We start from the raw sequence: 17,705 nt of genomic DNA, 5'->3' as shown, positions 1-17,705 counted from the left end.
TCATGCATGATTATATAAATAATGTAATTAAAGTTAATAATTAATTTTATAAAATTTTTAAATATATTGAACATTATAATTTTGAAAAGTAAATTAATTAATATAATATAATAAAATTTTGAAATTATTAAATTAATTAAAATTTTCAATTAAATATAAATAAAGAAAAAAAATCACTTTTAAAGGATTGAACTTTTGATTGTTTTAAGAGTGCTTATATTGATTATTATAAGTTGAACATTTTATAGTTTTCTATAAGTATAATTATTATTTTAAAATAAATTTAATTAAAATATATTGTTATGTAAATTTAAAATTAAACAATATATATAATTAAAATTAATTTTTTAGTAGACATATATTATGGTTTGGAGTTTTGTTAGTTAAATCTATAATTAATAATATTTAAAGTTAATTATAAATAAATTAATATATTAATTATGGTGTTGTTTTCAAGAGTTAATTTGAACCATTGGATTAAATCAAAGGTTATAAATTATTATCCTATTGATAGGTATTTTACCCAATCCCTACTGTAATAGTCCAATGTAACTCAATCGGCTGTCGTACAAAGCGGGTTGGAATCAGACGCCTTATATATTTACAGTTGTACATCACAAAAGTAGTACATCACACATACTTGGAGAATTTATACATGCAATCTTTTTTATCCAAATGAAAGAGTATAATATATGCTTCATTAGGCTAAACAGTAGTGCTCTAAAAAGTCCCGTAATTGATTTCACCCATATCAGGATTGATCACTAGACTCACAAAGTCCAGGGATTGTAGCTCTTTCCTTGTGTTTGGACAATGGAGCTTCAAATCTCAGTTCCCTCGAAATACTCAACAACTTACTCACAACTGAAGACATGAGAGGTCTTTCATGAGGGTTCTCTCCTGTACATAACAATGCAACTTGAACCAAACGATAACAACATTGCTCAACCCTCTCTACACTGCCAACTAATCCTCCTATGCTTGCTTGTTGTTTCAGTGTGATGTCAATAACATCCATAATGTCGTTTGGGAATGCAGAAACCACCCATTTCCTTAGATCAAGCCCATCTAAAAACAAACTGCTTGTGGGACGTTTTCGTGTAATCATCTCTAGCAACATAACACCAAAGCTATATATGTCCCCTTTGGTTGATACTTGAGTCCTTTGTCCATACTCTGGTTTTACAATGCAAACACAAATTGTTATCTTAGTTTATGGTACTAGCAAAATAAAAAAAATATTCATATAGGTGCTATTAATAATAGTGAATATATAGACCCAATAAAATGCATACCATTTTCAAAGAAAAAAAAAAGATGCATACCTGGGGGAATATAACCAATTGTTCCTCTTAGGAAACTTGTTGTGCTAGCTTCTTCTCCATTTGGTTTGTCTAAAAGAAGCTTTCCAATTCCAAAATCTGCTATATGAGCCACCATATCATTGTCAAGAAGCACATTTTGTGGTTTCAAATCACAGTGTACTATTTGAGTAGGATAGCCCTCTTGAAGATACTCCAGCCCATTGGCAACATCTATGGCTATAGACAATCTTTCCTCCAATGTCAGTTCACAAGAATCTGCCTCTTCTAACCCCCCACCAGGATACAAATGCTGTTCCAAGTTCCCATTTGGTATAAACTCTAGAACAAGAGCCTTTAACTGTGAAGTCCAAGTTAATCCTATAATTCTAATTAAATTTCTGTGCTTGATTTTGGACAATATTTCACATTCTCTTTTTAAGCTTTGGTAACTCAGACCAGAATCTTTATGGAAAACCTTCACAGCAACTGTAGTATTTCCTTGATTGATGACAGCCTTATAGACTGATCCGAAACTCCCATGGCCAAGAAGATTAGCCTCACTGAATCCATCTGTAGCACTTTCAAGCTCCATTTGGGTGAAAGTTTTGGTCCCATAATTGCTAGGGATCCCACTTGTAACCTTATCATCTTTCTTTCTGGAACTTTTTTTGAAGAAAACGTACCATGAAATGAAAGCAACTAACAGAAAAAGGAGGCTCAGTGTAACTGATAAGATCACACCGAATATCACTCTCTTCTTTATCTGACGTGTTTGGTGCTGAACTTTACATGGAGGAAGTTTCATTTGTGTTGAGCCACCACACAACCCCACATTCCCCACAAATGAGCTTCTGGTATAATTGTTGAAGCTACCATATTTGGGAACTTCTCCAGATAATCTGTTATATGAGAGATCGAGGGTTTTGATCACCTGCTCATTTCCAATCCAAGCCGGAATTGTGCCATTTAATTGGTTATGACTCATGTCCATAACTCCAAGATTTTTGATTTCTTTCATTGACTCTGGTATAGGACCTTGCAGCATGTTGTTAGAAAAGTTCATATACTCCAAAGCAACGCAACCACTAATCGAACTTGGTATAACACCAGAAATGTTATTATTAGAAAAGTCAATTGCCAGTACAGATATTAGCGTTCCAATAGTCTCTGGTATATGTCCTTGGAAATTGTTATTTGAAAGGTTAAGTGAAAGAGACAAGTCAGAGAAACGGTTAATCTGTAAAGGAACATATCCATTGAAGTGATTGTATGATAAATCAAGCAACATTAAACGAGAGCATTGAGTAAGTTCAATGGAAAACTCTCCTGAAAGGTTGTTATGAGACAAATAGAGATACCTCAATTGTGAAAGTTTTCCAAAAGAAGGTGGAATCGAGCCACTAATCAAATTCTCACCAAGATCCAATAATCCAAGATTAGCCATATGTCCTATTTCATCTGGTATTGCCCCCACTATTTTGTTACTTGCCAAGCTTAACCTTTGTAGTTGCCCGAGCTTTCCAAGGCTTTGTGGGATTCCTCCATCTAAATTGTTGTATGATAAGTTCAAGTGGACTAAGCTACTCAAGTTTCCAATACTCTCTGGTATGTATCCTGTGAAACGATTATCTTGAAGACTAAAATAGTACAACTCTTTTGAAAGAGCACCAACAGAATTCGGTATATTCCCACCAAATGAACATGAAGCCAAATGCAATTTCTTTAAATGTGAGCACTTTGTTAAGGCACTTAATAATGTAAAAGATTTATCAGAGTCACTAACCAGGTTGTTAGAATGAAGATATAGAATCTCAAGGTTGTAAAGCTCCCCAAGTTCTAAAGGAACTTCCCCCTCCAAGTAATTAAGACTTAAATCAAGCAATATCAATTGAGAGAGATTGGAGAGAGTAACTGGAATTTTCCCAGAGAGCTTGTTATTTACCAAGTACAACTTCTGTAAGTTTGGTAGCTTGGAACCCAATTCTGGAGGTATTTCTCCACTTAAACCATTGTAATTCAGTGAAATTTCAAGTAAAGAAGTGCAGTTGCTAATCTCTGGAGGTATTGATCCCTCAAAATAGTTAACGTGAGCATACAAAATCTTTAACTTTTTCAGTGCACCTAGCTCTGCTGGAATTTTCCCTGAAAAGTAATTCCCACTCAATTCTAGTCTTGTCAACTCTGTCAAGTTGGATAAAAATGAAGGTATGGATCCTGTGAGCCTATTAATGGAGAGAGCTAAGAATGTCAAGCCCTTTATATGCCCAAGTTCCTTAGGAATCACCCCTCTTAGATTGTTGTCTGTCAAGTCTAGTACTTCCAAGCTTTGACAGCCTTGTAGTGATGCTGGGATATTACCATGAAGCAAATTCTCAAACAGATAAAGACTTTCTAGTTTTGAAAGTTCTCCAAATGAACTTGGGATTTCACCATAGAATCTATTGGTTTGTAGTGACAGTGTAGTGAGAAGAGAAAGATTGGATAAGAGTGGTGATAATCTTCCTTCTAGTTTCATGTCTATGAGTTCAAGAGCAACAACTCGATTTTCGAGTCTTCGGTGGCAGGTAACTCCAGTCCAGTTACAGAAGGGATTGACTTCGTTCCAAGCTTGAAGATGACTACCCGGATCACTTGTTATGCTTTTCTTGAATTTGAGTAGTGTCTGACAGTCCATATAGTTCTTACAAGCAAATGATGAAGCTGAACAAGAGGGAACAATTAAAAATAATATTAAAGCATAGAAAAAGCTCATTTGGATTGCCATTTAGCAAACTTTTGATTCTTTCCAATAAGAAAAAGAAAGACCAATGGTATTGTGGGAATGGCAGAATGGGGAAAGAAGCTAGGCCATTTTCTTAGAAGCATGTGGTAATGTGATGACCATTACTTTGAAATTATCAAGTTGGACACGATCTTTCCTCATTTTCAATGACATTAAATGGCTAAGTGCCTTGGGGCCACATTCTTAATTTTTTCTTTTGAAATGAAACTCCATCAAAGCAACTACCTATGAAGCTCAAGTCTGATACATTATTATTATGCTCAAAAGTCTCAAACTCTGATACATTTTTCTTGATGGATAGTTACAACTTACAATGATATTAAACAACTGCAGGGCCACATCCTTTATTTTCTCTCTTGGCTCATTTTGACTTGTCTGTTCACATAGGTTTGTTTGGAAAACTACTTGGTAATGTAATTAGATAATTTGAATAGAGTATAATTCGGAGTAATTACTAAATTTGACATATTTGTCTATAGTAACTATATAAACATTGTCTATTTATTTTCATCTCGATCTAAACAATAGAGAATAAAACTGTTATTTGTTACATATCCCTCATCTGTCATGAGTCTAAACAGTAGGTCTAAAACTTAATAAATGATCTCTACTTCTGAATGCAATCCATCCCAAACAACAAAGATGTGGACTTTCTTTTCTATAACAATCCAACCAATACCTGTTTCTTTTACAACCCCCATCTCCTTTATTTTCTTAATTGTTCTTGCTCTCTCTTTCCAATTCCCTAATGAGGAATAAAAATTGGCCAGCAAAATGTATGGTGCTGGGCTGTCAGAAGTAGCCATAGCGAGTTGCTCAGCAACATATATATACCCAATTCAGAATCGAAATGAAAAGTATAAGCACCAAGTAGTAATTGCCAAATTAGAGGACCAGGATTTTATGGTAAGACTTGGATGAAATCTTTAGCTTCCTTGAGAAGTCCAACCCAGCCTAACATGTCTACTGCAAAAATAAGTTTCAGTGACTCATATTAAGAGTCTCTAAAATAATTTAGTGACCCTTCAAGTACGTCACTAGTGAGGGTGACAGAAAAAGTAGCATTTAGTAATCCTTCGTAGTGAGTCACTAAACCTATTTTTCTTTTTGAAAAAAAAAAAAAACTTTTAGAGTGGATCATTAAAACTATTTAGAGTACCTCACCGCAAGTAGGCTTTTAGAACCAGACCATGTTAGATTGTAAAAGTAACAACTACTCTCATGTGGCTAATATTTTTTTTAGTTCAAATTATATATTATAAATTTATATTAATAATTTAAATGAGTTAATATGTTTTAATTTGACTACAAAGAAGAAATCAATATAATAAAAATACCACAAATTAGAGTAAGACCATGTTAGATTATAAAAGTAACAACTACTTCTCAATGTGTCACTGTATCTCTCCATTTTTTTTTCAAAAAATAAAAAATTAATATTTAATTTTTTTTTAGTTCAAATTATATATTATAAATTTATAATAACAATTTAATTGAATTAATATTGATGCGTGTCGTAAACCACAACAAATTTATTAATATTTTAATTCCAATACCTCCAATTATTTTAGTATAATCGTAAGTAAGGGTCGATCCCACGAGAACTATATTTATTTAATTATTCACAATTCAGTAACAAGAATTAAAGAAAAAAAAGAGGGGGGTTTTGATAATTAGAATAAAAATAGCGATAATAAAAATTAAAGTGAGACTACGATATGAGAGACTAGTTAAAAGTTATTCTCCATCTCAACAATCATTCCTAATTTCTATCAAAGAATGTAATGTTCAATTTTCAATCAAACTATTAATCCTGCTGAAGCAGTCAATTATCTCAATCTCCCTATTGTATGTAATCAAGGCAAAGCGCTCAGTAATTAGCTCTTTTACCTAAAGCAGTAAATCCACGAAGCATGCAATTTATTTAACTTAGATAAAGTATTGAGTTTTATGGAGATAGACTAATCTAGGCAACAAATCAATGAAGCATATAATTCACTTAACCTAGATTTTATTCTTCATCACAAATAAAAATTGCAATTTGTCACAAACACTTAGAATCCTACACTATTAGGTGAATAGTAATTCTAAGATGAGATTAAAGTAAAACTTAAGTTAGTGGTCATCTAAACAAGATTAAAACAATAACCATGACATTAAACAAAGAAGAATAGAAGCAATTTGATATATAATGGAAACTAAAAATTAACATTCAATAATGAAATTAAGAATTCATGTCTCGGGTTTTAAAATAACCCTTAACTAAGAGAAAACTACTCTGAATTAGACATTAAAATGAAAATCATAATATTTAATAAGAGTAGAGGTAGAAGAAAAGAACTAGAATGAAGAACACTTCGAAACCGATCTCTGTCTCTCCCTTGCTCTCTCTCTTTGAGTTTCTCTCACTAATTTGTAGTTTTAGAATTCATTTAATTTGTAGTCTAAGAGGTCCTATTTATAGTGCTTGAAGATAGATGAATTCTCTTAGAATTAGAATTCTATTTATAGTATTAGAAAATAAAAGATAACTCATCTTTTGAAAAAAAAAAAGATAAAAAAATCGCAACTCTACTTGAAAAGCTATCTTTATTTTCGCTATCTTTTTTTCAAAAATTTCCTGTTGCAATGACTGATAATATTTTGGCCATAACTCTCTCGATATTACTCGGAATTGAACGATTCAAGATGTTCTAGAAAGCTAAGAACGAGATCTAAAACTTTTATGTTGAGCTCCAAGTCCAGTTCTATATCTAAGGTTTTCCGAATTTGCAATTAAGTTCCGTCTCGTACAATCGAGCTCGCAAGCTTCTACTATTTTCCACCAAAATATGCTAAAATCTCTCCGAAAGACTCTAAAAGCATGAATAGTCTTTAAAATAGCCTAACAAATTAAAATCACACTAATTAATATTTAAAGAGTCAATTTAAGAATATTAATGCACAAATTAATCATATTTATAAGATATATATGGACTCATCAAATTCCCCCACACTTGACTCTTGCTCGTCCTCGAGTAAGTTATGATAAAATGAATGATGCTTAAAGGAATTGGTCTTTATGAAAAATAATTTTAGTTTCAAAAATTGTACATCCCTTTATAATTCCAAGAAAATCCAAATTCTTCAATCATTAGAATTTCAACTCAAGATAAATCACTTTTCAAACCCAATTTTTGTGTGTGTGCGTGTGTTCAATCAAATCATCATACTACTAACATTCAAATCAATTCATGCATGTCACCAATCAATATCTCAAAATAAATGTGTGTTTCAACGAAAATCCACTCCATAAGCTTATTTATAAAACTATTCTTCAGTAATGTAATTACACATAATCTAAAGATCAATAGGATTTTATAGGCTTATAATGTAAGGCTAGGGTGAAAGGTAGATAAAGAAGGTTAATTTGGGCTTAAATCACACCATAGCATACATATACAATATTCTCTCAAATAATTCTTATTTGTATTTCCCCAATCACTCTCCTCAACAATTCAATCTTGTATCTTTTTTTCCATAAAACTTACTATTCCCCCACACTTAAATTGTTGCATGTATTTATTTACTTTTCTATTTTTCATTGATTTTTTTTTAAATACTTACAACTTGCAAACATTCATTCTAAGGGAATAATAATTTTTTTTCTCATCATCACTTATACATAACCATGAATATTTTCTCATCAACAAAACTCTCACACCTTTACAAATACATAAAACATCAATATACTATGGTGTGAAAAGGGATGAATAACGATTTTCTTTTTAGGCTCAAAGGTTATTGCATAGGGTTAGAAAAAAAAAAGATGTCAATATTCAGGCTCAAATTGGATAAAGCTAGGGATTTCACAAATAGGGTAGGCTTGAAAATACTCAATCGATCCAAAAAAATTGCCTATATCATATCTCAAAATCATGTGTAATTTATCAATTTCGCCTCAAATGATTATCAAACAAGTTTTCGAGTAGTTGAGACTTTAAATTAAAAATCAAACATGCATTCATCTTTCCAAACATTAGCAAATATGATAATTCAACTGATGTGCAAAAGTTTTTTTTTTAAAAAAAAATCAAGTTTGAGCAGTTTTTAATCATGAAGTTAAGCACACAAATCATGAGAATCTATCATTTTCCTATAATTATAACTATCACACAATCAAGAATTTTATCATCAACAAAATTATTTTACATAAGACCATGCATAAAACATCAAAGTAAAAATACGTATCAAACACGAGCAATCATTATCAACAAGATTTCATTCAATCCACACTTACTAAAATTAAAGCAAGAAAAATTAATATAAACTAATAAAAACAATAAAAATAAGTAAATAAACAACTAAACGACTAAGAAAAAAAATTGGATAGACACGACAGTTAATCTCCCCCCCCCCCCACTTAACATAAGCATTGTCCTAAAGGCTTAATCAAATAAAATCAATGCAAAATAAAAAGAAAAGGGTAAGAAAAACTCCCGTAAGGTTGCTTTGTTTAGCGTCGTTAGCTCGACTGCATGTTGTTCTCACGTGCTCTTCACGTTGGGTCTTCTAACAAAGACTCATTCTTTATGTGCCTATCAATGGAATCTAACACCTTGAATTTGAGTGTTTCACCATCAAATTCCATTCTAAGTATCTATGTTTTTGTATCCAACTTCTTACTTGCAGTGAGTAAGAAGGGTCTCCCAAATAGAGTTGATGTAGAATTGGGATCACCCTCATCTTCCATCTCAATTATGTAGGAATCATTTGGAATGACAAGTCTATTACTCTGCACAAAAATATCTTCAACTATCCCTAAAGGATAAGCATTAGTCTGATTAGTCAATTGAATTAGAACCTGAGTTTCTCTTAATGGACCAAGATTTAAATAAGTAAAATTAGAATAAGACTTATTATTAATAATTTCTCCTAAATCTATCATGTAATGATCAAACCTGGTTTTACTAATTGTGCATGGAATTGTACTTGTCTCAGGCAACAACTTTCTTTGGAGAACTACTTTAACCTTCTTCCCCACACTTACTTTCTCACCACCATTCAAAATTTTCTCATTTGGACACAACTCCTTAAGAATGTTAGCACAAGGAGGCTCTTCTTTGATTTCCTCAAGACATGGAATTTTTACCTCAATTTTTAGAATAGTTTTAGGGATCTCCTTGATGGGCTCCTCTTTCTTTGATTTTTTCAATAAGTTGGTACAATTGGTTTGTACGACTTTTTCAGTGATGGTGGACCAACTAAAGTAGGAGATTCACCTTTTGGTGGAGATGACTCTTCGAGGGATGAATTGTTGACTCCTTTAGTTAAAATCAAATCATTAACTTCTTGGTGTAGTGGTGATTCAAGTTGTGTACCACTTTGGAGTGGTATGTCACTGACATTCTCTATTGGATTACTCTCTACTTGTGAAGGCATAGTGTTTGAACATTGAATTTCATATTTAGATGTTTCCCTTGAATACGCAAGATTCTCTAACTTTTGTAGAGATTGTTGAAGGCTCTGCATATTTTTCTGAATGTTTTGCTGACACTACACCATATTTTGTTCCATCTGCAGAGTAGCATCCTCCAAAGAGTTGATCATATCAATAAGAGAACGATCTAGATCTTGTGGTGGTACAGGAGGATAGTAAGAAGTTGGTTGAACATATTGATTAATCTCATTGTAGGAAATGCTATAATAATCTCCCTATTGTTGATTATATGTGTAAGTATTGTAATATGGATCATATTGATACACTTGTGGCGAGGTATAATAAGGATCATAGTATTGTTGATTGTACATCGCCATGTTTCTAAAGAAAGATCTGAAAATTAAAACCACAACTAGAAGAACAAGTTAGTAACAAAAATTAAATATAAATAATAAAACAATTTTTTTTTTCTAAAATCTAAATTTATTTTCAAAAAAAATTTATGAACTTTTTCTCTAAATATCTATCTTTTATTTTGATTTTTTTTTTTAATTTTTCTCTAAAGATTTATTCTTCGAATTAATTTTTTTTTATACAAAAAAAAAATAAAAATACCAAAAACTAAATATGAATAATAAAATAAAATAATAGTCCCCGATAACGGCACCAAAAATTTGATGTGTGTCGTAAGCCACAAAAAATTTACTAATATTTTAATTCCAATACCTCCAATTATTTTAGTATAATCGTAAATAAGGGTTGATCCCACGAGGACTATATTTATTTTATTATTCACAATTTAGTAACAAAAATTAGAAAAAGGGAGGGGGGGTTGATGATTAGAATAAAAATAGCGATAATAAAAATTAAAGAAAAGAACAAATTTCAAGTGAGACTACGATATGAGAGACTAGTTAAAGGTTATTCTCCACCCTCAACAATCATTCCTAATTTCTATCAAAGAATGTAATTTTCAGTTTCCAATCAAACTATAATCCAGCAGATAAAGCTGAAGCAGTCAATTATCCCAATCTCCTATTGTATGTAATCAAGGCGAAGCACTCAATAATTAACTCTTTTACCTAAAGCGGCAAATCTACGAAGCATGCAATTTATTTAACTTAGATAAAGCATTGAGTTTTATGGAGATAGACTAATCTAGGCAACAAATTAATGAAGTATATAATTTATTTAACCTAGATTTTATTCTTCATCACAAATAGAAATTACAATTTGTCACAAACACTTAGAATCCTACACTATTAGGTGAATAGTAATCCTAAAATGACGGTAGGTTAAAGTTAAACCTAATTTAGTGGTCATCTAAACAAGATTAAAACAATAACCATGACATTAAATGTAACGCCCTAGTGCTAAGGCACGCTACAGTGCTTTTTCAATTATTGTGCAATCTTTGCTAATCAAAGAAATTTCTCGAAAAACGTGTCAAATTAAAACTTTTGCTTTAAATATTAAACTTTGTAATATATTATAATATTTACAAATCCCGGGATCCCGATTTCAAACTTCGTAAAATTTACTTTTTAAACTTTACATTTCAAAATACATAATTCACAGGTCGCACAGCGACTTTCAAAATATAACACCCAGATGTCCCGAGACCGAACACTCCAGGTCGCGCCGCTGACATGTACAATCTCACCCGAGCTCTCGCATTCATTCTCGTTCGGCCTTTGCCTTTCCTTTACCTACACATGGAAGTTAAAACCGTGGAGTCACCGTACTCGCAAGAAATGCATATAACATACCATATAATTTCCGACCTGTAAATAGGCCCCCATACACCTATTTACAGAGCTTAACAGATGAGTATGAACGTTCTAACTAGGATACGACCATGTACCATATACCACATGCACTCAGTATACCTTCGTATTAGTGTAGGTAAGGTATGACCGCACCTTGAGTACTATCTAGTGTTGTACCACAGACACCTTGTACCTTCCCGTACAAGTGCTGGTAACACTGTGATGTACTTTCAAACATCCTACACCTTACCAATGCACTTTGTACCTCAACCATACAAGTGTTGGTGATGTAAGAATCACAGCAAATGAGCATGTATACATATTAACACATACATACATTCAGATAATCACATCATACATTATACACAAGCTTCTTACCTCGTTTTCCGAATTCAAGTGCCGGCCGACCTAAACGGAATTCACGTGCTAGATGGATACCCTAATCACAATAATGGTAACACAAACATGAGTTGACTCGCTAAATCACTTTCCGGACTTAAAACTTGAAACTAAAAGTTTCCCTATCGATAAACCTCATGGCAATACCCTAAATATCTCAAAATTGGCCAAAACTAGTGGTTCGAAAAATCCCCTCAACAAAATCTTCCCAACCTGCATCCCGGTTTCGGGGTCACCAACCGGTCCGACCTACAGACAGTACATCACCCGTAACCTAATCGCTTCCCATCCTGGGAACCAAAAATCATCCCCCTTGATTCAATTCAATCCCAAACTTTACCAAACTCTCCAGTATACCTATACAATGCATATACAATGATTTCCAGGCAGCAATTCAAAGAACAAACCATCACAACTCAAGTTGCCATTAATGAACAAAGCTTTACATTCAAAGCTCAAGGTTGCACAAAGCTTAACCCAATCAACAATATCAGCTGCTAGGAACTTAATTTAACTCAAATAACCTATACAATTCGAACCCTAAGCATAAACAAACCTAATGTACTCTATCAAAACCAAAACACCATTCCAACCTAACTTAAAAGCTTGAAAATAAATAACCACTAGTCTAGGGCTTTACCTTACTTCCAATAGCTGAAAACCTTGCTGAAAATCCAAGAAAATGAAAGGAAAAGATCTGGTTTGCCTTTGATTTTTCCCCAGCCGAAAGCAAGAAAGAGAGAGGAAAGGTTAATTTGATTTTTTTCTATTTCTTCTATTTTCTCTAAATGGGAAAAAGTCTAAGGAAAATCAATTTTCCCCTTGCTGAAAAATATCTTTGCTAGGTGTCAATCAACCAATAAGCCACCTAATCCACCATTAACAAAATGTCTAAAATGCCCTTAGACTTAAACTAGGGTATTTCTTTAAAACTAAGGGTAAAATGGTCAATTTCCATAACCCCGCTCAATCCCGGTAATTTATTTTCTCTAAAATATTCCCCACTATGAAATAGGGTTCTAAACTTACCCATGTGATCAATCTAGCCATTCATCGCATTTTCCGTTGTCGCCGAGCAAAAATTACAAAATTAACATATTTCACATATAAGCTAAATAATACCCCTAGAGTTTAATAAAATCTCCAGAATTGAGAAATTATAACTCTAATATTTATTTCTAAATATTGGGGTCCACATTCAAAATTAATTCACAAATAATAATAAAATAATAAAATAATAAAAATTAGTGCTAATTGCCTTTTCTAATCCACATTACTAGAGCGGTCATTACATTAAACGAACAAGAATAGAAGCAATTTGATATATAATGGAAACTAAAAATTAACATTCAATTGTGAAATTAAGAATGCATTGCTCGAGTTTTGAAATAACCCTTAACTAAGAGAAAACTACTCTGAATTAGATATTATAATAAAAAGCATAATATTTAATAAGAGTAGAAGGAGAAGAAAAGAACTAGAATGAAGAACACTTCGAAACCGATCTCCGTCTCTTCCTTGCTCTCTCTCTCTCTCTCTCTCTCTCTCTCTCTCTCTCTCTCTCTCTCTCTCTCTCTCTCTCTCTCTCTCTCTCTCTCTCTCTCTCTCTCTCTCTCTCTCTCTCTCTCTCTCTCTCTCTCTCTCTCTCTCTCATTTGTAGTATTAGAATTCATTTAATTTGTAGTCTAAGAGGTCCTATTTCTAGTGCTTGAAGATAGATGAATCCTCTTAGAATTAGAATTATATTTATAGTATTGGGAAATATCTCACTAAAAGAAAAGATAACTCATCTTTTGAAAAATACAAAATATAAAAATCGCAACTCTACTTGAAAAACTATCTTTATTTCGCTATCTTTTTTTCAAAAATTTCCTATTGCAATGACTGATAGTATTTTGGCCATAACTCTCTCGATGTTACTCGGAATTAGACGATTCAAGATGTTCTAGAAAGCTAAGAACGAGATCTAAAACTTTTATATTGAGCTCCAAGTCCAGTTCTACCTCTAAGGGTTTCCAAATTGGCAATTAAGTTCCGCCTCGTACAATCGAGCTCCCCGACTTCCACTATTTTCTACCAAAATATGTTAAAATCTCTCCAAAAGACTCTAAATGCATGAATAGTCTTTAAAATCACACTAATCAATAATTTAAAGAATCAATTTAAGAATTATTAATACGCAAATTAATCATTAATGGATATGTAATTGGATAGTCATTAATCGATATGGAATGAGAAAATAGAATTTCGATTCAATCGGGAGACTGGCACTGTCTTGAAGAGTGCATTTTAGTAGATTTATCCGGTCTCGAAGAGGACCCGTTACTCTATCATATAGTTAGTACTTAGTACTAATGACTGATAAAATAATTACATGAAAAAAAAATAGAAAAAACACTTTTGGGCTTGTTGTATTGGTCTTAAGTTCTGCCTTATAAATGTATTAATTTTCGTAAGTTATGAATATCGTAGAAATCAAGATTACGGATCCACTTTTTGTTCAATCTATTTTTAACAGGGTAATGTTATAAACACCTAATCAGGCGCTTAATATCGAAACATATTATGAGGATTCATCGCCATCTAGTTTTTTTTCACATCGCCGATTAATCGTGTTAGTGAAGGCTATGTAAGACGAGGTCGTACGGTCTTCATCGATGGTGATGATTTTGACTCAATCATTAAGTAATACTCCTAGGCAGCTGTAGCCCCCAAGATCTTCAATTACTATACCTTTAGGGCCCGTTTGGTACGTAGGATTGGACTGGACTGGACAAGATTGGATTATACTGAAAGTAATCCTGTGTTTGGTTTAAGAATAGACTGGACTATTTTATTTATTTTCTTTTAGAAAAAGAAAAACTTAAATTAAAATAAAAATATATAATAATAAATAAATAAAAAATAAATAATTCGCAGCAAAAAATAAAAATAATTAAATTATAAAATAAAATAAAATAATATATCTTATCTAATCAAGTATATATCGTAAATATATAATAAAATATTTTATCATATTTTTTATTTAATAAATAATTAAAATAGTAAAATAAAAATACTTTAATAACATAAAATTGTTTATCTTAAACACTATTTTAATATAAATATTAATTTTTTAAAATATTTATATAAATTTTCTAGTAATTTAAAAGTAATATATAATTTTATTGTCATATTGTTTTTCTTAGAATTAATTTAAGTAACTATTGTTTAATTAATAATATTTAAAATTTTGAAAACTCATGTATAATAATTCAAAATTATACAGTTTTACTAATTTTAAAGAATAAGTTTTTGATAAAAAAATGTATAAATAAATGTGTGATAATTCTTTCATTTAAATTCTTATTAAATTTAAAATATATTAATAAAATTAAAATTAAAAAACGATAAAAAAAATTCTCTCCTGCATGGGATTATTTATCCCACCCTGCTGGATGGGATAAATAATCCCAGACAGATGAGGTTTCTAGACTTCTAACATGCCCAAACACTGGATTGGACAAATTAACTTATCTAATCCAATCCAGTCCTGCGTACCAAAAGGGCTATTAGATTTTGCATGTCGCTATTATTGCATAGTTATAAAAATAAAAAAAAAATAATTGATGTTGTAGTATATTTAACTTTCTAAAAACTCAAAAATATATACACAATATGTATTATGATTTTTACAGAGAATTTGTCATTGGATTGAGATGCAAAATGACCCTAAATTTGGAAACTGAGTTAGTAAATGTCATCTTTTTAAAAAAATTAAGAAATAACCAAATCTAATAAATTAGCTAATAAAAATTATAAAAACACATTTATCACATTTTTTTAAAAATATATATATAATAATAAAATTAAGTTACATAATTTTCTTATTATTGCATATTATTATATTGTAACAAAAATAAATAAATATATTAGATCATTTAAATATATACAGCAGTATTAGATATATCGTAGTACTGAAAATTAATATACCGTATTAATAAAATTATATACCACAAAGAAATTATAACAATACTAAATTAATACTCAAAAAATATATATATCATGCTAACAAAATTATATATACCACCATTAAAATATGAATACATACCAAAAACTTTATATATAATAAAATAGAAATTAAATATCATATTAAATAAATGATATATTATAGACAATAAAAACCATATACCATACAAGAAAACATATATACTTACAATAAAAAATAAAACAAAATAATATAATATTATTAAAAAAAAATTATATATATATATATCATATTAACAAAATTATATACCACCTTTATGTATACTAAAATAAAAACTAAATATGCATTATCTAAAATAAAATGATATACTATACAATAATAACTTATATACCACATAACATAAAATATATACTTTTTTGTTTTTTTTTTATTTAAGCGTTTATATATTACATCAGCATAACCTGGGACTTGAACCCAGGACCTCTAATACACACGCATCCCCTATGGCCACTTGAGCTAGCCTCAAGTGGTTACATAAAATATATACCTTACAATAGAAATATATATAATAATAACAACAAATAAAAATAAAAATAAAAATATATAGGATGCTAATAAAATTATATATCATGTCAATAAAAGTACAATAGAAAATAGAACTTAAATAATATTTAAAAAAATTATATACCGTATAACAAAAAATACATATACCATACACCAAAACATATATATATACACATAATAATAATAATAATAATAATAATAATAATAATAATAATAATAATAATAATAATAATAATAATTACTAATATATATATATATATACTATACTAACCAAATTATATACCACAATTAAAATATATATACCATGACCATTGTATTTAATAAAATAAAAACTAATTAAATATTATTTAAAATAAATAATCATACAATCAAAAAATATAAAAATAATAATTAAATATATGTAGCATGACAATAAAATTATACATACATTAAAATATTTTTATTATGCTAATAAAATTATCTACCACTATTATACATATCATAATAAAAAATAATATCATCTAAGAATAATAATATACCATACAACAAAATAGAAATATACCGTACAACAAAATCTATATACCAACAACTCAAAACAACTCATAAAAAATTAAAAAAAATTGACATAACTTTAAAATAAAAAAGATTTTAAGAAAACTAATATAGATATACCATAATGTTTAAATAATTTGCTTCTAATTTAAAAAAAAAAATTAATGATTTTGAAATGAGGACATTTACTAACATAGTCTTATGATTTAGGGTCATTTGCTATATTTTTTTGAAATGAGGACATAAACTAACATAGTCTTATGATTTAGAGCCATTTACTATAATTTCTCTTTGTCATTTGTATGTACTCAATCAATTTATTGAGGTTTCCTAATAGTATTGGGAAACATTGTAAGTGAGTTTTGGGCTTTATGAATTAAATATAGGAATAATTAGATAATGTACTATTTTTTGTAAAATAATTACTTTTTTACATTTAAAGAATTTTTTTTTATATATATTTTTACGGTTTTCCAAAAAATAATACAAAAACAACATAAAATCAACAAGAAAACTACATAAAAGTAACATCAAAATAACAACAAAAAATAACATACAGATAACAAAAAATCAACAACAAATTAACAAGATTACAACATAAAAAGACCGTATTTTCTGTAAATAAAATAAAAAAAATCGTAAAAATGTTTAAAATTCCGTGAAACCGTACTTTTATAATTTTTTTTTGTTGTTTTATGTTTTTGTGAAACAATCCCTTAAATATATGGAAATGTACTTGGTATACTAATTTTTGATATTTTTTTTACAAAAATACTGCTATACTTTTTTACTGTGTATTTAAATAAGTTTCATAGTGCAGTATACTGTGTTTATTTTTTAGTTTTTTTTTTGTGTTGTTTTAGTGTTGTTTTACGGTTGTTTTCCATAATTTATTTTTTTTAATGTCGATTTCAGTGTTCTTGCTCCATCTTGCTAGAATTAATGATTGTTTTTTGGGTGTTCTCGTGGT

The 17,705-nt window shown here is 30.0% G+C and overlaps 1 protein-coding gene across 1 annotated transcript; it reads right to left on the bottom strand.

The window, feature by feature from the left end:
- Positions 1-567: 567 nt before the first annotated feature.
- On the bottom strand, positions 568-4,252 carry LOC115721238 (putative receptor-like protein kinase At3g47110). Its single transcript, XM_030650494.2, has 2 exons — positions 1,326-4,252; positions 568-1,176 (listed from the first exon to the last, which is right to left on the bottom strand). Exons 1-2 carry the CDS (start codon positions 4,066-4,068, stop codon positions 752-754), a joined length of 3,168 nt encoding a protein of 1,055 aa, XP_030506354.2. The 5' UTR covers positions 4,069-4,252; the 3' UTR covers positions 568-751.
- Positions 4,253-17,705: the final 13,453 nt, after the last annotated feature.

The sequence above is a fragment of the Cannabis sativa genome, chromosome 2 (genome assembly GCF_029168945.1).
Source record: "Cannabis sativa cultivar Pink pepper isolate KNU-18-1 chromosome 2, ASM2916894v1, whole genome shotgun sequence".
Taxonomy (NCBI): Eukaryota; Viridiplantae; Streptophyta; class Magnoliopsida; order Rosales; family Cannabaceae; genus Cannabis; species Cannabis sativa.
The sequence above is the reverse complement of the archived record's forward strand: the minus strand, read 5'-3'. Positions and strand labels throughout refer to the sequence as shown.

Coding starts and splice junctions, on each gene's coding strand:
- LOC115721238 (XM_030650494.2), bottom strand. CDS start 4,068: ATGGCAATCCAAATGAGCTTTTTCTATGCTTTAATATTATTTTTAATT. Junction 1,177..1,325: donor AATTGGTTATATTCCCCCAG/GTATGCATCTTT, acceptor TTGTAAAACCAG/AGTATGGACAAAGGACTCAA.